The 23,708-nt window shown below is 39.4% G+C and overlaps 1 protein-coding gene across 30 annotated transcripts in view; it reads left to right on the top strand.

Annotated features, from left to right (window-relative positions):
* Window positions 1–23,708, top strand: part of ULK4 (unc-51 like kinase 4) — a 540,161-nt gene that overhangs the window by 8,002 nt on the left and 508,451 nt on the right. For 24 of the 30 annotated variants that reach the window (XR_014822772.1, XR_014822770.1, XR_014822773.1 and 21 more), the window contains exons 2-9: window positions 1,585–1,778; window positions 8,821–8,920; window positions 10,786–10,925; window positions 13,941–14,103; window positions 16,335–16,436; window positions 17,298–17,381; window positions 19,644–19,719; window positions 22,049–22,141. Coding sequence is in view for 10 of the 30 variants with exons in the window: in XM_084987823.1 (XP_084843949.1) it covers window positions 1,641–1,778; window positions 8,821–8,920; window positions 10,786–10,925; window positions 13,941–14,103; window positions 16,335–16,436; window positions 17,298–17,381; window positions 19,644–19,719; window positions 22,049–22,141 (896 nt within the window). In the remaining 20 variants the exon portion in view is untranslated. The remainder of the gene's footprint in view (window positions 1–1,584; window positions 1,779–8,820; window positions 8,921–10,785; window positions 10,926–13,940; window positions 14,104–16,334; window positions 16,437–17,297; window positions 17,382–19,643; window positions 19,720–22,048; window positions 22,142–23,708) is intronic. The other 6 variants (XR_014822784.1, XM_084987830.1, XM_084987829.1 and 3 more) reach the window with 1 other exon arrangement.

Here is a 23,708-nt window from a genome sequence, read left to right as displayed (position 1 = left end):
CCACTGAGCCACGACGGGAACTCCGAGATGCCAGTTTAAAAGGTATTTTTAGGGAGTTCTCATTGTGGCTCAGCGGGTTAAGAACTGATAGTGTCCATGATGATGTGGGTTTGATCCCTGGCCTTGTTCAGTGGGTTATGGATATGGTGTTGCCACAAGCTGTGGCATAGGTTGCAGATGCGGCTCAGATCCAACATTGTTATGGCTGTGGCTGCAGCTGCCAGTGCAGCTCGGACTCGACCCTTGGTGCAGGAACTTCCATATGCTTCAGGTGTGGCCTTAAAAAGAAAAAAAAGATATTTTTAGTTGGGTAATTACTTTATGTTGTTGTAACTACGTTTAATATGTTGAATCCATTATTTCAATTTTAAATAAAAATATATACTAATAAAATGCTATGTATCAAATCGATATTCACTCATGAAAATTAGCAGATTTTTTTTTTCCCAAGAAAATGAGCTGCTTATATCCTCAATAATGAAGTGGATGGTTTAAAAAAAAAATCTTGATTTAAAACTGGAGTTGACAAAATTTTTCTATAGAGGGCCAGATAGTAAATATTTTAGAGTGTGTGTAGGCCATGGGGGTCTCTGTCACAACTGCTTAATTTCGCCATAGTAGTAGCCTGAAGGCAGCCTTAATATATATATGAATGAGCATGGCTATGTTCCAATTAATGTTTTATTTACAGAATAGACAGAAGGCTGGATTTGGCCCAGAAAACAGTAGTTTGCTGACCATTTACTTTGAATATTTGAGACTCTTAAAAAATATGTATGGATTAGATAGAAGTACTACCACTCCATTATTTGTTCATAAAGGGTTTTCACATACATTTTCTCATTTCTCAGAACTTGGGTTTAGGTGGGACATGTACTACCCCATTTGTTATACAGATATTGACACAAAGTGCTTTCTACTGTATCAGAGAAAGTAAGAGGTATCAGCACACTTGGCTGAGGGAGTTCCTGTTGTGGCTCGTCTGGTTAAGATTCCCACTAGTATTCATGAAGAATTGGGTTCGATCCCTGGCCTCGCTTAGTGGGTTAGAGGGTCCAGCGTTGCTGTGTCTGTGGTAGGCTGGCAGCTGCAGCTCTGATTGGACCCCTAGCCTGGGAACTTCCATATGCTGTAAGTGCAGCCTTAACAAAGAAAAGAAAAGAAAAAAAAAAAAACTTGGCCAAACTTTCATTCATATTCCTGAATTTGTCCCATGTGTTGGAAATATCCTGTCATTTTCATTATCTTTGTTAAGATCTTGTTGCTAGGGAGTTGAATATTGGTTTGTGGATTGTTTATTTATTTTCATTTCGCTTTCATCACTGTACAAAAGAAGGACACTAGTATTCAACATTTTTGAATTTATAGAATTATTAGATTTATTTACATTTAAATATCCTAGCCTAATTGGTCATTCAGGTAGTTTGTATTTTTTAAAAACTTAATTTTATTGGAGTATAGTTGACTTAAAATGTATTAGTTTCAGGTGTACAGCAAAGTGAATCAGTCATACGTATACCTATATCCATTCTTTTTTCCAACATAGCTTGCATTTTTAAGTGTCATGTTTTGTTTACTTTTTAGGAGCTAGAGATGCTATTAGGCTGTCATTTTATCGAATGTGAGAAGTCAGCCCAGAGATGGAAAACTTCATTCTGTACGAGGAGATTGGCAGAGGAAGCAAAACTGTTGTCTATAAAGGGCGACGGAAGGGAACAATCAATTTTGTAGCTATTCTTTGTACTGATAAGTGCAAGAGGCCTGAAATAACCAATTGGGTAAGTCAAGCATGTTTCCCTCCCTTTGGAAAAAGACAGAGCTATGATCAGATAGAGTAAGTAGCATGTAACCAGAAGCCATTGAACTCTCTATAGCAAATGGTGCATTTTCAGGCTGGAATGGACAACTTCTGTCTGTTGAGTGCCACCAATCCTGAATAATGACTAATAAACATACCCCCCAAAATTAGCAATTTAACAGTTTTTGTTTTTTTGTTAGAGTCAGGGAAAATAGAATCTATATGAAGTCATTTGCTTTTAAATTTATTGTGTGATTATGAGGCTTTCTGAAGGAAGGACACTGGGTGAGAGTGACTTGAGTTTGGAATAGCTGTACTACTTTACAGTCCAGGCTTGGACCAAAGCTGATTTTTTTCCCCCAACCTGAAACTGACAGTACTAATAGCCTGAACCTCGCCAGAACACAGACTGGGACTTGAACCCAGGTGCCGGAACTCTAACCCAGCCTAAACCCAGATTAGGACTTAAACCCACGGTTTTAAATTAGAATCACTCACCCTGTATCTGGACTGACTGAGATTCAGGTTCTTCATGTCTCCTGGCAGAAGGAATTCAGCGAGAGACAAAGTGATACATAAGAAATAGATTTATTAAGATAGGACCCTTGTGAGAGCTGCAGCTCTGCCCCAGGAGCCGTTGGGCTGCAGTTTTTATCCTTCAAGGGGTGTGGGGGTTAGAAAAGCCCATCTCTTCCTTTCTGGGAGTGGTAGCTCCTCCTTAGTATCCGGTAAGGTGTGTATTCAAATCAGCAGAAAGGTGGTCCTCAAACTCCTGCCCTTGGTCTGAATCTGAATGCAGGCCTAATCCCATTCCCACCCAATGACCTGAGGCAATTCTTGTAGTTCCACTAGTCAAGCAGCCCTGATGGCTTTTCTGAGCAAATTATTAACTTACAGTGATCTCCCAAAGTCCCCTAGATTTCCCTCTCCATCTATGATCCTTTACTGGGACTTCTACAACTAACTGTGCCTACTCCATCCCTATCAAACCTTCGAAAAAAGTTGTGGTATTCTTTTCTGTGGAGAGGTTCATTTGTAGCGTATATTAGAGTCCAGATATAAGTGATATCATATGGTATTTGTCTTTCTCTTTCTGACTTATTTCATTCAGTATGAGAGTCTCTAGTTCCATCCATGTTGCTATAAATGGCATTATGTCGTTCTTTTTTATGGCTGAGCAGTATTCCATTGTGTATATAGACCACATCACATCTTCCTAATCCAATCATCTGTCAATGGACATTTGGGTTGTTTCCATGTCTTGGCTATTGTGAATAGTGCTGCAATGAACATGCAGGTACATGTGTCTTTTTTAAGGAGTTTTGTCGGATATATGCCCAAGAGTGGGATGGCTGGGTCATATGGTAGTTCTATGTATAGATTTCTAAGGTACCTCCATACTGTTCTCCATAGTGGTTGTACCAACTTGCATTTCCACCAACAGTGCAGGAGGGTTCCCTTTTCTCCACACCCCCTCCAGCATTTGTTAATTTGTGGACTTATTAATGATGGTCATTCTGACTGGTGTGAGGTAGTAAGTGGGTCACCATGCCATACAGTAGAAAAAAAAATAATGTATTGGGGAAATAAAAAAAGTTGTAAAATACACATCACATAAAATTTATCATCCTAACCATTTTATTTTTTATTTCATTTCATTTTATTTTTGTCTTTTTAGGGTTGTACCCACGGCACATAGAAGTTCCCAGGCTAGGGGTCTAATCAGAGCTGTAGCTGCTGGTCTACACCACAGCCACAGCAATGTCAGATCCAAGTCATGTCTGCAACCTACCACAGCTCACGGCAACGCCAAATGCTTAACCCACTGACCCAGGCCAGGGATTGAACCTGCATCCTGAAGGATACTAGTCAGATTTGTTTCTGCTGAGCCATGATGGGAACTCCCATCTTAACCATTTAAAGTGTACAGTTTGATTTGGGGAGTGGGGGAATGTGTAGGGGTTGTGGGTTGGAAACCCTACAAAATTGGATCATGATGATCATTGTACAACTATAAATGTAATAAATTCATTGAGTAATAAAAAATAAAGTGTACAGTTTGATATTAAGCACATGCATATTGCTGTGCAGCCATCACCATCTCCAGAACTTTTTTTTACAGTTTTTTTTTTTTTTTCTTTTCTTTATTGGCAGCCTGCCGCATATGGAGTTTCCAGCCAGGGATCAGATCCGAGCTGCAGTTGGAACTAAGCTGTAGCTGCAGCAACACTGGATCCTTAACCCCCTGTGCCGGGCTGGGGATTGAACCTGCAAACTGATGCTGCAGAGATGCCACCAATCCCATTGTGCCACAATGGGAATTCCTTTTTAAGATTTTTTTTTTAATAGTGCTTTGAGATTCATAGCAAAATTAAGGAGAAGGTACAGAGATTTCCCTGAGGGCAGGTTTTTGTGTGAACATAAGTTTTCAACTCTTTTGGGTAAGTACCAAGAGTTCAATTGTTGAATCATCCAGAACTCTTCTCATCTTGCAGAACTGAAACTCTGTACACATTAAACAATAACTTCCCATTTTCTCTTTTCCTGGCCTCTGGTAATCACCGCTCTAACTTTCTATCCCTGAAAGGTACCTCCTGTGAGTGGAATCATGCAAAATTTGTCTTTCTGTGACTTATTTCACTTAGCATGGTTGCCTCAGGGCTCATCCACATTGTAGCATATGTCGGAATTTCTTTTGTTTTTAAGACAATAATATTCTACCATGTGTACATACCACATTTTGCTTCTTACTCACCTGTCTCTGGGCCCTTTGTTTGCTTCTACCTTTTGGCTATTGTGAGTAATGCTGCTTTGGTCATGTGTATACAGATATGTCAAGATCCTGCTTTTAATCACATACCCATGTGTGAAATTGCTGGATCCTATGTTAATTCCTTGTTTTTTTTTTTCTTTTTCGGCTGCATGCACGGCATGTGGAAGTTCCAGGCCAGAAATCAAATCTGAGCCACAGCTGTGACCTACGTCGCAGTTGCAGCAATGCTGGATCCTTAATCTACTGTGCCACAGGGGGAACTCTTCTATGGTAATTCTGTTTAATTTTTTGAGGGATTGCCATGCCGTTCTGTTTTCCAGAGAGTATACCATTTTACATTCCCACCAACAGTACACAAGGGATCCCATTTTTAGACATCCTCGACAACATTTGTTATTTTCGTTTTTTTTTGTCTTTTGATTTTTGAAAACAGTTGTTCTTAGGGGCAGGAGAAGGTGTTGGCTTTTGAAAGTAATGTGAACAGTTAAGGGAAGACAGCTAGCTATATGAGACAAGATACACGTTAGTTGGTAGATTTGGAGTTGGGAACCTGAGGAATTTCTCTGAGATGAGAAGATTAAGTCTTGAGTTAGGAGATGGGGGGAGGGGAAGGCAGTGTTCTAGAAAAGAGGAAAGAAAAGGTGTGAATAGTCACTTGGAGGACAGACTGACTGGGGCCATTGGAGATTGGGAATCCTGAATGGAAGTAGCTCTGCCTGGTCTGTGTCTCTGTGGAGGATTGAATTGAACCAGACTTGGAGTACTAGAGTGAGTGAACTAGAGAGTGAGTGATAGTCATGGACTAGGGTGTGTAGAAGAGATTTTGGAGAAAATACAGTCATTAGTAAAAAAAATCTAGCAGTACTATCTAATAGCAATACAGTGGGGGCTATACATCTAATTTCAAAGTTCATAGTATCTAAATTGAAAAAGGGAAAATAGGAGTTCCCATGGTAACTCAGTGGTTAACGAACCCAACTAGTATCCAGGAGGACTCAGGTTCAATCCCTGGCCTCTCTCAGTGGGTTAAGCATCTGGTGTTGCTGTGAGCTGTGGTGTAGGTTGCAGACACGGTTCAGATCCTGCGTTGCTGTGGCTGTGGTGTTGGTTGGCAGCTACAGCTCTGATACAACCCCTAGCCTGGGAACCACCATATGCTTGGGTGTGGTCCTAAAAAAAAAAAAAAAGGAAAATAAATAGGTGAAATTCATTTTATTAATGTATGTTAATCTATTATGTGCAATGTATTATTTCAACATGGAATCAATATAAAATATTGATCATTTTTCTTCTTTTGATGTTAAATATTGAGCATCTGGTGTGTATTTTATACTTGGGGGCTCATCCCAGTTCAGACCAGCTGCTTCTCAAGAGCACAGTAGCCCTTTGTGGCAAGTTTCCCCTGGCGGCCAGCACAGGCCACAGATGGGTGGTTGAGGTGAGGGTGGAGGGTGAGACTGGTAGCCCAGTGTCAGGAACAGTAGGCAGTTGATATATTTTGAGTGATGGGGAAGCTTGGAGGAGTGTGCTGTAGCCTGAATTCTGTTGGGGTTTCCATACTCCTTTTGCCTTTTCACGAGGACCCCCTTCTCCTGCCTGAATCAGTGGCTGTGTGTTAAAATATGCTCATCTAGTGTCCTCCCCATTCCCTCGTGACCTCATGTTGGGATGTATTACAAGGTGCTCCTCCAATTCTCCCTTCTTCACTCAGATGTTTGGTTTTCTTCCCATCTGTCTTCTAAGTCATGTAGATTGATTTTTCTTTATTATTTATTTATTTATTTATGGCCGCACCTGAAGCACATGGAAGTTCCTGGGCCAGGGATTGAACCTGTGCCTCCTCATGGACCTGAGCTGCTGACATTGGATTCTTAACCTATTGAGCCACACTGGGAATTCCCCATTTTTCCTTTATTTTTGTTACAACATGAGCCCACCTAGTTGTCCCTAGAGTGTGCTAAATTCTGTTTCTGAAACAAAGAGCTCTATATTTCTACAAATTATGGGCCCATTAGCCTGTTTTGAGTGACAGTTGAATTTGTATATGATATTTTTGGTCTTGTCCATGGCATGCAGAAGTTCCCAGGCCAGGGACTGAACCTGTGCCACAGCAGTAATCAGAGAGACAGCACTGACAATGCCAGATCCTTAACCTGCTGAGCCACCAGGGAACTCCTATATATGATTTTTTTTTTTTTTTGGTCTTTTTGTCTTTTTAGGGCTGCACTCATGGCGTATGGAGGTTCCCAGGCTAGGGGTTGAGTTGGAGCTGTAGCAGCTGGCCTACACCACAGTCACAGCAATGCGGGATCTGAGCTTCGTCTGTGACCTACACCGCAGCGCACAGCAACACTGGATCCTTAACCCACTGAGCGAGGCCAGGGATCGAACCCACAACCTCATGGGTCCTACTTGGATTCGTTTCCGCTGAGCCATGATGGGAATGCCATGATTTTTTTTTTTTTAAGAAAATGAGACAGCGAGGATCCACAGCATGTTGGTAGTCATCAGCAATTCTGGCTCTTGATGGTTTGCTAATAATGTATAGTTTTGTGGTGGTTTAGTTCTTTTTATATTTAATGGGATTTTTCAAGGGAGAAAGCAAAATCTCCAAAGCACCTTAGTGTGTGTGTGTGTGTGTGTGTGTGTGTATATATATATATATATATATATATTTTTTTTTTTTTTTTTTTTTGCTTTTTCTGGCCACACCTGTGGCTTATGGAGATTCCCAGGCTATGGGTCTAATCAGAGCTACAGCTCAGCTGCTGGCCTACACCATAGCCACAGCAATGCCAGATCCGAGCTCAGTCTGCACAATCTACACCACAGCTCAGGGCAACGCCTGGCCTTGCTTAACCCACTGAGCAAGGCTAGGGATCGAACCCACAACCTCATGGTTCCTAGTCAAATTCGTTTCCGCTGTACCATGACAGGAACTCCCACCTTAGTATTTTTTAATGGACAGGCTTTTACATCTTTACTATTGAGTTTTAAATTCACTCTTGTTTTTGTTGCACAGATATTCTTGTAATCTAATATAAGTATACATTTTAATTAAAAACATTTTTTTAACTCAGTGTTTTTTTGGGAAATGTACATTTTAAGATCAGTATACTTGTAATGATTCCTCTTTTAGTAATCTAAATAAATTGATATTAGGATTCACTAGGAATATGTTTACAAAGAAAATTACAGAATTCTTTGCGATTTCTTTTAAAAATTATAAAAGTAATACACATTGTCATTATAGAACATTTAGAGAATATGGAAAATGAACAGAAGGAAGAAAGCAGCATTATTGTGTTATCTGAATACAATCACTGTTCTGTTTTGGTTTGTTTCTTCCAGTCTTTTTTTTTCTAAGAGTTTAGAAAATTTTTTATCATGGTATTTTTGTTTCTTGCTTCCTTCACTTAACATTGTAACAATGTCATTTTTCCATGTTGTTATAAAATTCAGTAAATGCTTTCATGTTGGCCTAATAATAAGTTGATATACAACTTTTTTTTTTTTTTTTTTTTGGTCATTTTAGGGCTGCATCAGTGGCATATGGAGGTTCCCAGGCAGGGGGTCAAAACAGAGCTACAGCTCTGGCCTACACCACATCTACTGCAACACCAGATCTGAGCTTTGTTTGCGATCTGCACTGCAGCTCACAGCAACGCCAGATCCTTAGCTACTCAGCGAGACCAGGGATCAAACCCACATCCTCATGGATCCTAGTCGGGTTCATTAAACTGCTGAGCCTCTGGGAACTCCTGATATACAACTGATTTAACTATTATTATATTATTGAGCCTTTAGGTTATTTTTACTTAGTAAAGCTTTTTTTCCTCCTTCAAAGTTATTATTTTCTGATTATTAAAGTACTGTATAGTTACTATAGGAAACAGAAAATGAGAAGTAGAAAAAATTTAAAAACTTCAGTAATTCTACTCACAACAGTGCTATTTTGTTGTGTAACCTGTGCTCATTTTCCTATGACTATTTCCTCAGTGTTAATTCACACAAATACTCAAAACTATTACATTAGGTTTTGTTCTTTTTTAACGATTATACATTGAATTAGCATTTTTCCATGTCACCAGCTTTCATAAACATCATTCTTAATGTCTATATAGAAGTCCACTACATAAATTCCACTGTTTCTTTATGTATTTTCCAGTCGTGTGTCTAGGGGTTTCTTCGTAGATACAAGGGTTTTAAGAACTTTTTTTTGATGTGTGAATGCTGTGTGTTTTTATAGGTCCGTCTCACCCATGAAATTAAACACAAGAATATTGTAACTTTTCACGAATGGTATGAAACCAGCAATCATCTCTGGCTAGTTGTAGAACTCTGCACAGGTAAGTGTGTAAGAGGTGCTACAATTACAGCCACCTTATGTGGTTTTTAAAAAACATATCATGTAGCTTTTGTTATTTTCTGTTTTTCCTTCTATTAAAAATATAAATAGTGTTAATACTATTGACTACGTTAACTTGAACAACTATGGTTTGATACCAGGGACAGGAAAAGAGCTAAGATGTTTGGTAAGAGGAAGACAATGTAAAATTCAATTTGGGGTTTACTTTGGTATAAAATACTATGAAATCGCCTATAGGAAACTTAGAAATATTTTTAGTGCTTATCAAACAAGCTTTCTCAATACATAAAAAACTATTTTAGGTCAGCTAGCTCTTAGCTAATTAGTTTGTAAAGTGCTCATCTTTTTACTTTTATGCAAAGAATACTTGCTCTTAATATAAACTTAAGCAGTGTGGGAAAGTACAAAGATGACTCAACAAATAACACCGCCTAACAATAATTAGAGATAGCATGTTACTGCTCTTGCTTGATATAACTTTCTAGACCTATATACATGGTGAAACGTGACTAAATACATAGAGATTATCTGGCTTTTAGTTTCAGTGTCTTTAGGAAAAAGTAACAAGTACCACAGTATACTTCTGTTTGTATAGTGAGTAATAATAAAGAATCATTAAATGTGAAGATATAAATATTTCTAGCTTTATGAGTCTCTTACCTGTTGGCACTTAGCATTTATAAAATAGAATCATGCAAGAGATTATTTGGAATAATAACTCATTTGGATTTTTCTGAATCAAAAGGAGGGGACTATGTTTTAATTACTTTCATAAGGTGTATTCATACTGTTGAGGTGATCAGAACACTCAGTCTATATTCCTTTTTGCTTCAGCTGTTATTCGTGACCCCTGGCCACTGTAATAGCTTAACTCTGATATATGTCTGTGTTTGAAATGATTCTTCACTCACCAAACAAATGAACAAAGCCCAGAGTATCTTCTACTTTCATCACAGTAATTCTGATTGAACTGTCAGATGCCAGCTAAGAAGTGTACGTTCTCTGAACTCAACTCCTGTTGTTATCTTGACCCTAAAAAAAAAGTTTGTTTCCAGCCCTTAAATGGTAGAGATGTGACTGGGACCCTGAAAAGGTACAGAAATGGAATTCCCAGTGTGTCTGCCTTTGGTCCTTAATTTCATCAGTGGTATGCATTGAAGTTGGTGATTTTCTTACCTTTAAGGAAGAGAACCTTTTTTTTTTTTTGGCCATACAGTACTTGTACAATGTGACCTAACCTTGCATAGGAATCAACATGATTATGCTAATGTGATTGATGCACAGTTTAGGTCAATAAACTAACCTAAATTTTTGTACTTTTTTTTTTTTTTTTTTTTTTTTTTTTTTCCCCTTGAGGGATTTGGAATGAGAAATCATAGCACCAGAATGATTTCTCCCTTCATCCTCCCAGCATTCTTATTGACCACTCTTCCAGACCTGGTGGTGGTTCTTCCTGACCTGGCTCTGGAGCGTGGGGATTTTTTGGGGGGTGCATGGATCACTGTTGGTTCATATGTATGTTTTTCCTGGCAGATTGCAGGTGTACTGATGTTACCATGTTTTAATGCAAAGGTCCCAGCATGGAACCTCTCAGAGGCACTATGTAATTTGGTGGGTACAAGTGGGTGATTTAGGAGTTCGCATTGTGGTGTAAGGGGATCAGCAGCATCTTGGGAACGCTGCAGGTTCGATCCCCAGCCCAGCGTAGTGGGTTAAGGATCTGGCATTGCCGCCGCTGTGGCTTAGATCTGATCCCAGGTCCGGAAACTCCATATGCTGCAGGGCAGCTGAAAGAAAGAAAGAAAGAAACACAAAATTAAGTGGGGAATTTAACTCAACTTGCAGGTGGTTCCTTAGAAATGGTTATTGCTCAAGATGAAAACCTTCCTGAAGATGTTGTGAGAGAATTTGGGATTGACCTGATTACTGGATTACATCATCTTCATCAACTCGGAATTCTCTTTTGTGACATTTCTCCTGGGAAGGTAATTCATGAAAGTTTGATTTCCTGTTTATGTCTTAGTTTATAAGTGCTTCCAGAAAGGGGTTTTTATTTTTAGATGCAATTTCGATATAGAACGTCTTGAAATTTTAAGTTAACATTTTTTTTTTTAATTAAAGGAAACATACAGTATTGTACTTTAGGTTCCTATTTAGCTACCCATTGAAGTAGCTTTTAGAATGCAAAGTGTCCCCTCCTTTGAGGGTTCTTTGAGTAATGACTGTTCTTGAGGTTTATTGTGAATGATGAACTCAATAGATGTATAAAACGAGACTCTTCATTCCTATAGTACGCAGTTAAAAGCCATAATTTTAATTTGATAATAGCATTCTTGGCTCTATATGTATGGTTACTAATATTATGGATTAAATATTTTTCTGGTAAAACTACCCATAAATAAATGTGTTTCAGTGTAAAAGAGTCATAACACCTGTTTAGTGTCTTAGTGACATTGACTGCCACTTAGAAGCTGTGTGCCCTGGACGAGTTACCCTTTCTTTCTTTTTGCACCTTAGTTTTCTTGCCTGTGATAATGGAGATACGTATTTCAGGGAGATGTGAGGATTACGTAGTATATTTATGTTAAACTTCTAGAACACTTTCAGGGAGATAGTATGCTCTCAGTGACATCTGTTGTTATCTTTATAAGTTGGAGCTCTTACACGTTTGTATGTGTTATAGGTCTGCTACTTTTCCTTTGTTAGTGCGAATGCAATGAAATGAAAAGTTGAATATTTCCTGGTTAAGCATTATTGTAGGCCATCGGTATAAGGACATAAGTGAACTTAAAAAAAAAAAAAAAACTCCTTAAAAACTCTATATAATGACTAGAAGTTCTTGTTTGAAATATTTGTATACTTAGGTCATGTCTATAACCACTTAACTGTGTTACAGCCATGAAAGCAGCTATAGACAGTTTGTAAATGTGGCTTTGTTTCAAGAAAACTGTATTTATGGACACTGAAATGTAAATTTCCTGTAATTATCAAATGTCAAGAAATGTTACTTTTTTGGGAGTTCCGGTTGTGGAAACCAAACCTACTGGTGTCCATGGGATGCAGGTTCGATTCCTGGCCCCAGTGGTTTAAAGGATCTGGTGTTGCCATGAGCTGTGGCCTGCGTCAGGGACGCGGCTCGGACCTGATGTTTCTGTGCCTGTGGTGTAGACTGGCAGCTGCAGCTCCGACTTGACCCCTAGCCTGGGAACTTTCATTTGCTGGGAGTGCGGCCCTAAAAAAAGAAACAAACAAACAAACAAAAAAAACCCCCCAAAATAGGAAAGAAATATTACTTTTATTTTTTTCAACAGTTTAGAAACACAAAAACCACTCTTGGCTTGTGCTTGTACAAATATAGGCAGTAGCAGAATTTGGCCCAAAGGCTGTAATGTGCCCATCTCTGTATGGGAGCTCTTTAATAAGGTCTAGTGTCAGCTGTTTATAATCTAGGAGCTTCCAGTCAGGACAGAGACCTTATGGCTTGCAAAGTCTAAAATATTGACTGACTTAAAAAATTTTTTTTTTCTGCTCCCTGCTGGTGATTCAAAAAGTGTGTTCCCTGGACCAGCAGCATCAGCATTACCTGGGACTTGTTAGAAATGCAGATTCTTGGGCTCCACCCCAGACTTGTTGAATCAGAAATTCTGGGGATAGGACTAGTAGTTTTTCTGAACAAGGCCTCCAGGTGCTCAAAAGAAGTTTAAAAGTCACTGTGGGAGACTAACAGACATCCTTGGTATTTATGATTAGAAGTTGAGTAGACTTTAAACTGCTCTTTAAAGACCAAAAAGCCCTCCCTCACCCATTGCAAGGGAAGATAAGATAGAATAGGGGTTCCTGGCATGATTTCAATAATCAACAAATTACTTCTTATCACAAATTATATCAGACTTGACACCTATCACAGGCCACTCACTTTTTTTTTTTTTATTTTTCGGGCCACACCCACGGCATAATAGGGAGGTTCCCAGGCTGGGGGTCCAATCAGAGCTACAGCTGCTGGCCTATGCCACAGCCATAGCCATAGCAACATACCAGGTCTGAGCCGAGTCCGCCACCCACACCACAGTTCATGGCAACGCCGGATCCTCAACCCACTGAATGAGGCCAGGGATCAAACCCACATTCACATGGATCCTAGTCAGGTTCCTTAACTGCTGAGCCATGGTGGGAACTCTAGCCACTCACTGTTAAAAGCCCTTTGTGGGAATTCCCGTCGTGGAGTAGTGGTTAATGAATTCGACTAGGAACCATGAGGTTGCGGGTTCGGTCCCTGCCCTTGCTCAGTGGGTTAAGGATCTGGCGTTACCGTGAGCTGTGGTGTAGGTTGTAGACGTGGCTCAGATCCTGCGTTGCTATGGCTCTGGCATAGGCCAGCGGCCTAGCCTGGGAACCTCCATGTGCCGCGGGAGCTGCCCAAGAAATGGCAAAAAGACAATAAATAAATAAATAAATAAATAAATAAAAGCCCTTTGTGTTACTTATAACCTCAATCCTTACAACAATCCAAATCATTTCCCCCATTTTGTAGGTGAAGAGACTCAGATTGAGGTTAAGTGAATTGTGCAGGTCAGACTGCCAGTAAGTAGTGGACCTAGGCTCATATCTAGGTCTCTAACTTCAAAATCCATACTTCCTCCTTTGATAAACAAATCTAGGATGGGTGGGTCTTTAAATCCTCTTTTAGTTGTCACAGAGGGCTGATGAATATAGATTGTTTTTTTTTAATCTTTCCCAAAAGACTGTACTTTCTCTCTGTGATTATATGATACATTTATCACATACATCGGAGAATGGACAGTTTAATATATGATTGTATTATTATTCAAATGTTGGATTTATTTTTCTTTGGCTTCTTTTTAATTGTCTGAATTATGATGAAGCAAGAAAGCTAGTACTTAATGCTGTAGTGAGATTGTAAGAGGTACTAGTACTAATGGAGTTGCAATTTGAAATAAATTTGTTTCTGAACATGTGTTATTTTTTTTTAATCTTTATAGATACTCTTGGAAGGGCCTGGCACACTGAAGTTCAGTAATTTTTGCTTGGCCAAAGTAGAAGGTGAAAATTTGGAAGAGTTCTTTGCCTTGGTGGCAGCAGAAGAAGGAGGAGGTGATAGTGGAGAGAATGTACCGAAGAAAAACATGAAAAGTAGAGTCAAAGGTATGTGAAGGGGAGTTCCCGTCATGGCTCAGTGGTTAACGAATCTTACTAGGAACCGTGAGGTTGCGGGTTCAATCCCTGCCTTGCTCAGTGGGTTAAGGATCCGGCATTGCTGTGAGCTGTGGTGTAGGTTGCAGATGCGGCTCGGATCCTGCGTTGCTGTGGCCTGGTGTAGGCCGGCGGCTACAGCTCTGATTCGACCCCTAGCCTGGGAACCTCCATATGCTGTGGGAGCAGCCCAAGAAATGGCAAAAAGACAAGAGGAAAAAAAAATAAAAGTATGTGGAGGGCTTCAAGATCAGAACTTGAGTTGTGGGCTGCCCATGTCGTGTGTTTATGAGGTAATAGCCACCTTTTACATTGCCACTCAAATAATGTATTGACAATAATAATGACCAGGAGAAGTCTGGATTTAAGGATGGCTTTGCCCAGGGCCTGAAGTTTTCCCTGTGGCTCTAATGCCATGTAAGGCACAGGCTTTGTCACTGGTCACTCCTTGTGAACACGAGGAGGTAGGTATTGTCTCCCTTGCTGCTGAATCCCTGGCACTTAAAGCAGTGTTTGGCACATACTAGTGGTTCAGGAGATACTCAGTTGTATACCTGATGTTCTGGAAGTAAGGGCGATTTTTTTTTAGGGGTGCTTCCTTGGGATGGTGCTTTTGACAGTGAGATGGGGCCTTGGCTGTTAGATTGCGGAAATTGAGGGGAGAGTGTGAAGTTATATTTCTTATACCAGAACTTTTTCCCCCCTTTTTGGCTGCACCCACAGCATATGGAAGTTCCCAGGTCAGGGACTGACTGCAAGCTGCAGCTGCTGTGGCAGTGCCGGATCCTTAACTCAGTGTGCAGGGCAGGGGGTCCAATTGGCAAGGCCGGAGAAACAAGCCAGATCATTAACTCACCCATGAAACAGTGAGAACTCCTCTTATATCAGAACTTTTTTTTTTTTCTTTTTAGGGCCACACCTGTGGCTTACGGAGATTCCTAGGCTAGGGGTCAAATCAGAGCTGTAGTGGCTGGCCTGCACCACAGACACAGCAATGCCAGATCTGAGTCGTGTCTGTGACATAAGCCGAAGCTTGCAACAATGCCAGATCCTTAACCCTCTGAGCGAGGCCAGGGATCGAACCTGCTTCCTCATGGATACTAGTCAAGTACTTAACCTGCTGAACCACACAATGGGAACTCCTTATACCAGAACTTTTGCGAGAAATGGTAAAGGTCTTTTTTCCCTAAGTTCCCGGTGCAAGTACTTGAGACTTTGGACCACTGAAGCTGTGGAGACTCACCAGCAAGCCAGGGGCACTGTGGAAGAGGGGACCATCCTTGGGCTTGTATCGAATGGCCCTGGATGTGGGGAAAGAGGGAAAGGGATGGGGAATAGCAGGTGACCATAGGCCTCATTAATATGAACAAAGGAAATTTAACTTTCCGGGCCGGTCTTGGAGTAAAATTTTGTGCCCAAGAAGAAGGCTTTTTAAATCCCCAAGTTACATTCTGGCATTCTTTGAAAATGAGTATTGTGGACTATGCTTTTATCATATGACTGGCATTCTTTGAAAATGAATATTGTGGGCTGTGCTTTTATTATAGAAAATAGGGAAGGCAATAGATTTCAGGAACGTGTATTTGAAATCTTCCCCTTTCATTAGGGAAAGAGGGCTGTGTTAAGGAGAAATGGCAGAGTTTCCACCAGTGACTCTTGAGTTATTTCTGAGCTTAATCTTAAGAACAGTCCCCATGATGGGAGCACATTAGCCTCTTTGATCAAGGATGAAGGATGCCGTCATATGCATTAGTCCTCACCTTCATATCCCTGTGGAATAAAGATAAAGTAAAACCATTTCTGTTTCTCTGGAGGCTTTGCAAACTCACAGTCTTAAGTGTGTTGATCAGTAGGCACTTGAAGTAAAAACCTTGCTTTTTGACATCCGTCAGTGGCTGGCTTTTGTGGTGGGCTTGACCGCTGGTCTCTGGGAGTGGTGTATAGCCCTGAAGGATCTATTAATGTTGGTGTTAATGTTAGTTTTTAAAAATATTTTCACATAGTCTTGCAAAACGGAACCATAACATTAGAAAATGTTAAAAAATGTGATCTATGCATGAAGTTATATTCATGAGCATGTTTTCCTCCCATCTTTTTTCACCTCACCTGGTCTCTTTTAGGTAGATTTGTGTTGGGAACAATACAAATGCCTAATAAAGCTGTCCTTTCTCCTGTGTTTTTAGGATCTCCTATCTATACAGCTCCAGAAATTGTGAAGGGTACCGACTTCTCCATCACCAGTGACCTCTGGTCTTTGGGCTGTCTGCTTTATGAAATGTTTGCAGGTGATTACTTTATGGTTAAGTTTAAAATCAGAGCAGGGCACACACATAAAGGTTAAATCTACAAGTTCCCATTGTGACTCAGTTGGTTAAGAACCCAACATAGTATCCGTAAGGATGTGGGTTCGATCCCTGGCCTTGCTTAGTGGGTTAAGGATTTGGTGTTGCTGCAAGGTGCAGCGTAAGTTGCAGATCCTTCTTGGATCTGGTGTTGCTGTGACTCTGGTGTAGGCCGACAGCTCCAGCTCCAAGTTAACCCCTAGCCTGGGAACTTCCATATGCTACAGGTGTGGCCCTAAAAAAAAAGTGGGAAAAAAAAGGTTAAATCTATAGTTGCACATAGTTTACCTATAAAATGCGAAAAAGCTGCTTTTTCCAAATTTTTCTATATATTGATTTTGATTGACTTGCTTGGTGTGTAGGCGTATACAATATTTTAGGGACTTTGGACATAGAGGTATTTTTCATGATGATCATCTGCAATGTTAGGTATGCCTAACTACTAAAAAGTGAGTATTAGCAGAAAATCTTCCAAAGGCACCTGTCACTATGAATTGTCAGATATGTCCTGGGGCCTGTGTAGCTCTTGGGTCATGGTAGTGGTCCATAAGTGAATTTGCGTATTTGTTAGCATGATGAATTTTGAATTACAGCACTGTAAAAAATGTATAGGCAGTGTGTTTGGTAAGTACTAGGCAATCAATAAGTAGTTATTGCTGTATACGTATTTTTTTCCTGGAAATCAAGTAATGCTGAATTATCTATAGTTAAGATTTATTAAGAATTATTCATGAGATTTATTAATAATTATTATTTGATGATAGCAAACTGTTGTTTAATTGTGCAATTTTCACATGATTTTAGGAAAACCTCCATTCTTCTCAGAAAGTTTATCAGAATTAGTTGAAAAGATTCTTTATGAAGATCCTTTGCCACCTATTCCAAAAGGTAAGATTTTTTATTATAAATGTAATTATTTTTTACAGTGACTCAGGTGCACTTTTATCCAAAAGTTTGTTTTTATTGATTCATAATCCCTCAAGTTTATATTTTCTAGTCAAAAAATGGTATTTTTAGGAATGTTAGCCTTTCCTTTGCCATTTTTAAGAGGATTCAAAGTACTACTAAGAATTTCCCTCATTTAAAAATACACTTTGTGCTTCTATATCAAAAGAAGTCTAATTTAAATATTTAAAAAACTCAAGCTTTTGTTTTTTTGTATGTACTTAATGTACTCATGTCCCATTTAGTTATTTCTATTTAGTATAGGAACAAACTAGGCATTTCTCAGCCCTTATTTTGATGAATCAGAATGCTACCCTGATAAGCTTTTAAAGTCTGTTAACTCCTTTTTTTTTTTTTTTTTTTGCTTTCTTTTAGTGCCGTACTGCGACATATGGAGATTCCCAGGCTAGGCTGCTGGCCTACGTCACAGCCACAGCAACACAGAATCCAAGCCGAGTCTGCAATCTACACCACACCTCACGGCAATGCTGGATCCTTAGTCTGCTGAGTGAGGCCAGGGATTGAACCCGCAACCTCATGGTTCCTAGTCGGATTCGTTTCTGCTGCACCATTGTGGGAACTCCTTAAAGTCTTTTAATGAAGATATATAGTTGTAGTATTTTTAAAGTGTTAGAAATTTAATCATAATCATACAAATTGTAATTAATGTGACGATTTACCATTAACAATTTTAAGGAAAGGATGTAAAAAACCAAAAAGGTAAAACATAATATACTTGTTTGTACACCACAAAGGTGTGATTCTTAAGACATAGAAATAAAAACAGGACTTTATGAAAAATAAGGTTGCGAGTTTTTATTTTTATTAATTTATTTTTTTGCTTTATAGAGCCGCACCCACAGCATATGGAGGTTCCCAGGCTAGGGGTTGAGTCGGAGCTGTAGCCGCCGTCCTACACCAGAGCCACAGCAACGCCAGATCCGAGCTGCGTCTGCGACCTACACCACAGCTTACAGCCAGATCCTTAACCCACTGAGCGAGACCAGGGATTGAATCCACAATCTCATGGTTCCTAGTCAGATTCATTTCCACTGCGCCACAGCGGGAATTCTGGTTGTGAGTTTTTAAAAGAAAAAAAATTTCAGAAGTGATTAATGGAAGAAATAGGAATACAGAATATTTTTAATATTTAGAGAATCATCCTGGATGAAAAAACCAAAACTCTTTGTTTTGAAAAATGGATGATATTTCTTAAAAAGGCACATTTCTTTTTTATTAGTGATTTTGTAGAAATCACTCATTACTGTCTCCTATAATGATTTCCTGCTTTTTTTTTAAATACTCATAGCATTGATTTTTGTTTTTTCCTGTAAGTTAAAGGTTTTTTTTTATGCAGGGAAGAGAAATCTGAGGATGAACACATCAAAGCTCCAGTCAGGATACCACTGGTGACCCAAGTGTAATTATTTCACAGGGATCTTCATCAGCCTGTGGCCACAGCGCCCAGTAGCACCGTCTGTTTTGATGGCTTTGTTTCAGGGATGCTTTGTTATGTCTTTAGCCAGTGTCTTCATGGCCACTTCTTTTAACCATAGGCTGATGATTTGACCACGGTATATACCTGTCTAATTTAAAAAGACAAACACTTGGCAATGAATGGGATTGGACAGTATCAAAATGTTGTGATTGTTTTCATGTTATAAGATCTTTAAAATAGGAATTGCAAATATTCTAATCATAGTGTATTCTAAAACAAAGCTGGTCAAGTTAAGAATGCCTCTGAAAAGTGAGGCATAATAGTTGAAGACAAAAGGGTATGAGTTTGTCAGGCTGGTAAGCTTCCCTGGGGCTGTTCAATGAAAAGAAAGTTTAGAGGTTAGCAAGAACTTAGTTTTTGAGATTCATGTTTTTTGTGGTCCAGGGAAACATGTTTTTAGTTTTCGTCCCCTCCCCCTTTAAATGGAGGCTGTAATTGTTAGTAATGTATTCAGTCTTCTCTTAAAAATAATGTATGTGCTTAAAATACCATTACTTTGGAGTTCCCAGGTTAAGGATCCAGCACTGTCACTGCTACGGCTTGGGTCACTGCTGAGGCATGGGTTTGATTCCCTGGCCTTCCACATGCTCCTGGTGTGGCTAAAAACAAACAAATGAAAAAGTATTATTACTTTAAATGTTGTTATAGGATGTATGTTCAGCTACTTACTGCTTTTTTTTCCTTTTTGGGTATTACTTTGTGTATAGATTCTTCTTGTCCTAAAGCTTCTTCAGATTTTATTAATTTGCTTGATGGTTTACTTCAAAAAGATCCTCAGAAAAGGTATGTATGGATAGTATTTTAACGAGAATTAGGAGTGGAATCTTTTTTTTCCCTTAATGTACTTCTAAAATTGTACTGTTCTTAATATAGGAAGAGCTGTTCAAATTATCTGTTTTTTTTTTGTTTTTTTTTAAAGAGGAGTTCCCATCATGGCTCAGTTGTTAGTGAATCCGACTGGGAACCATGAGGTTGCGGGTTCGAGCCCTGGCCTCACTCTGTGGGTTAAGGATCTGGCGTTGCTGTGAGTTGTGGTGTGGGTCGCAGATGCAGCTCGGATCTGGTGTTGCTGTGGCTGTGGTGTAGGCTGGCGGCTACAGCTCCAATTCCACCCCTAGCCTAGGAACCTTCATATGCTATGGGTGTGGCCCCGGAAAAAGACAAAAAAAAAAAAAAAAAAAAATAAATCTGAGTTTACACTGAGTGACTTTGTCTTTTAATGTATCAAATAGCCGCCTTGTAGTATGACAGATTTTCTTGTAACTCCCAAATACAAAAAGTAACATTTTTTTCCACTGTGGATTTCAGGCTAAAACTGTCTTAGACTGTTAGAGTAGGGAAATACTGTCAAGATACTTAATGTAATAACTTCTAACTGAGCAATATTGTGATTTTAGGAAGAGCTAATTCTCGTTAAAATACTATCCATACATACCTTTTCTGGTCATACTGGGGATATCAAGTGATAAGAAAATAGGCGCAGTGTGAATTTTTCGTGTGATTTGCAGTGCTGGCAAGAAGTTAGAAATCCTTATGGTATGGAGTGGTGTAGGGCAGGGGGGAGTGGGAAGTGAATGGAGCAGTGGTCTCCCTGGCCTGGGAAACAAGAGAAGTTAGTTTCTAGCTCAGGTTCTGCTGCTAGGTAACTAGGGGTTTGAAGGCAAGTGTTTGGGGTCTCTGCTTCAGGGTATAAAATGAAGAATAAATTTAGTGTAGCATATAATGTATCTTCATTAAATATAAGAGAAAAACTGTAGAAGAAAATGCTGCTTGTAGAAGTTGTAAGATACTCCTATGTTACAACAGAATGCTTTTAGAATTAGTGTTGGTTTGGTGGATAATCTCCTATCTTTTGACAGGATATAAATATACTTCATTTATTTTATTTTATTTATAACTTTTTATTTAGGACACATTGCCACATATTTATATCCCATTAAGTACTTTTTTGCATAAAAGAGACTACCGTTCTGCATAGCCTAGTTTTTTTTTCTCTCCATGTATCAACTTGGTAATTTTAAATGGCTGCATATGATAACCTATAATAACAACATTTAGAGCACTTCTTGATATAGAATATCATATACACTGACTGCTACGGTAAATATTTTTTTGGGATTCACTTGGGCAGTTACCTCCTTTGGATAAATTGCCCAAACTAAGGTCCCTGGCCAAAGGCTAAGAACATTAAAAAGTTTGATTTGTATTTGCCGCACATCCTAGGAACGCTGGTGGATTTATAGTTCCAGTGATATCAGAAAGCTCCTTCCCTCCCGTTATTTCCTGCAGTGGGCTTTGTTCTTAGAAATTTTTGCCAATCTGATGGATGAAAAAGAAATTCCATTTTATTGGTAATTTTTATTTCTCTGATGTTAGTGAGTTTTTGGAGTCCTTTGTATGAAAGAGCTATTATATGTGGTTTCAAATTGTTTCTCTTTATCATTTGTGCTTTAATTTTAATCAAAGTAGTTCTATGAATCAGATAGAAATTACTTTATTTTTTGCTTCTGAATTTTAGTCAGGCTTAACCATTCTGAGTACTCAAGTATACTCTATTTAAGTAGTAAAACAATGCGGCTGGGTTTTTTTTTGTTTTTTTGTTTTTGTCTTTTTGCTATTTCTTGGGCCACTCCCACGGCATACGGAGGTTCCCAGGCTAGGGGTCGAATCGGAGCTGTAGCCACCGGCCTACGCCAGAGCCACAGCAACTCGGGATCCGAGCCGCGTCTGCAACCTACACCACAGCTCATGGCAACGCCGGATCGTTAACCCACTGAGCAAGGGCAGGGACCGAACCCGCAACCTCATGGTTCCTAGTCGGATTCGTTAACCACTGCGCCACGACGGGAACTCCGAGGCTGGGTTTTAAAGAAAGCCTAAAGTCATTTTAATATGGGTCAACTAGTTAATGTTTTGACTCCTAAACAGAAGTGTGACTATGTAGAGTCATGAGGTTGATGATCTTAGTCGTTTCTGAATGAAGTTCTAAAAGTGAAGTTCAAAAAAAGGAATGTGTGAAACAAACCTGATGGATGTAACTGGGACATGTTTTGGGAATTCTCCATGGTAAACCATGTTAAAATAGAATTTTAACATTTTATGTTTTATAAAGATTAACTTGGGCAGGCCTCCTGCAGCATTCATTTTGGAAGGACGCTTTCACTAGACAAGATCAGGACTCGAGCACCGAGGATTCCAACGTCAGGTAGTGTAAACTTATCTTTGTGTATTGTCCGTGATTATTAAACACTTGTACCGTTATTGTTATTGCAGCCTCAATGACGTGAATTTCATTGGTTTCATAATAAGAAAATCAAGCATGTGTTTAATTAAGGGTTGCATAAAGAGTTTAGTCATGACATTGTGCTCTTGATTTTGCTTATTTTATGGTCAGTTGCTTATTCTCCAGGCAGGGATTTGGTACAGCAGTCATTACTTCTGCTCACCTGCTTACTTCCCACCTTGCTAGCACATGATAGGGTCTCATATTCCCCTTTCAAGTTAGGTGCAGTCATGGGACTTGCTTTGGCTAATGACCTGTGAGCAGAAGGGGTGTGTTGTTATTTCTGGATAGAAACTTGAAGAGCCGCTGTGTGATTTGCCAGCTTTCTTTCTCCTGATGAGGTGATTGGGGAGAAAACGTCCAAATGGACTTGCTGTCAGGCTGGTCTTTAGTGACTTACAGCGAGCATAACATTCTTGCCAGCCTTCAGTGGCTACATGAATGAGTGAGACATAAAGTTAGGAGACTCTGAGTCACATGGATTTATGGATTGTATGTTATCAAAGCATAATTTAGCTCATCCTGATGAATATGCTTTATTTTTATTATCGAATCATCTTAGTGCAGGACACTTATAAAAGTGATGGTATTTTGAAAAGAACAAGGTGAGAAGTGACTGAATAGAGGCAAAATCCTGTTTATTGACTGTTTCCCCACCTCAGTTCATTTAATGGTAACTGGTTGTCTGCTTCTTAATTTTTTAAAAAATTTTTTCTTTTTATGGCTGCACCTGTGGAATATGGGAATTCCTGGGCCAGGGGTTGAATCAGAGCTGCAGCTGAGGCCTATGCCACAGCCACAGCAACCCTGGAACTGAGCTGCATCTGTGATCTACAACGCAGCTTGCGGCAATGCTGAATATCTGACCTCTTGAGAGAGGCCGGGGATTGAACCTGCATCCTCACAGTGATAATGTTGGGTTTTTAACCCACTGAGCTACAACGAGAACTCCTACTTCTTAATTTTAATCATGGCAAATTCAGTGTCTTGGGTAGAGAAATCTGAATTCTATTTAAGGTCTCTCCTGCACTTCGATTTCTGTGATCCATTGAGCTTCAACTATGTTTCCACGTTGTATTAGGGTCTATGCAAAGTACAGAAAACTGGACTTAGGACCTGGTCTATCAGCCTCAGCAAGTGTCAGAACACCTCTAACCTTATTTTGCTATCTCCCCTCCCCCATTTTTAATTAGAGTATAGTTGATTTACAGTGTTGTGACAATTTCTGCTGTACAGCGTAGTGACCCAGTCATACAATATATTTTATATACATTTTTTTTCTCATACCATCTTCCATCATGTTCTGCCCCAAGAGGCTGTCTTCCTTTTTAATTAGTATGCATTTTATTTCTTTTTCGTACCTTACTGCCCTTGATAGGGCTTTTTTTTTTTTTTTTTTTTAACAATAAGATATTGAACCAGGAGTGATGACAGTGAACATTCTTGTCTGGTATCTGATTTTAGGATAAAAGCATTTTGCCTTTTGCCC

Source organism: Sus scrofa, chromosome 13 (assembly GCF_054392235.1).
Source record: "Sus scrofa isolate SSC_HxYL_T2T_F1_AM1 chromosome 13, Sscrofa_HxYL_maternal_Yorkshire_Landrace_v2.0, whole genome shotgun sequence".
Taxonomy (NCBI): domain Eukaryota; kingdom Metazoa; phylum Chordata; class Mammalia; order Artiodactyla; family Suidae; genus Sus; species Sus scrofa.
Note: the sequence above shows the minus strand (reverse complement) of the source record. Positions and strands in the feature narration are given on the sequence as shown.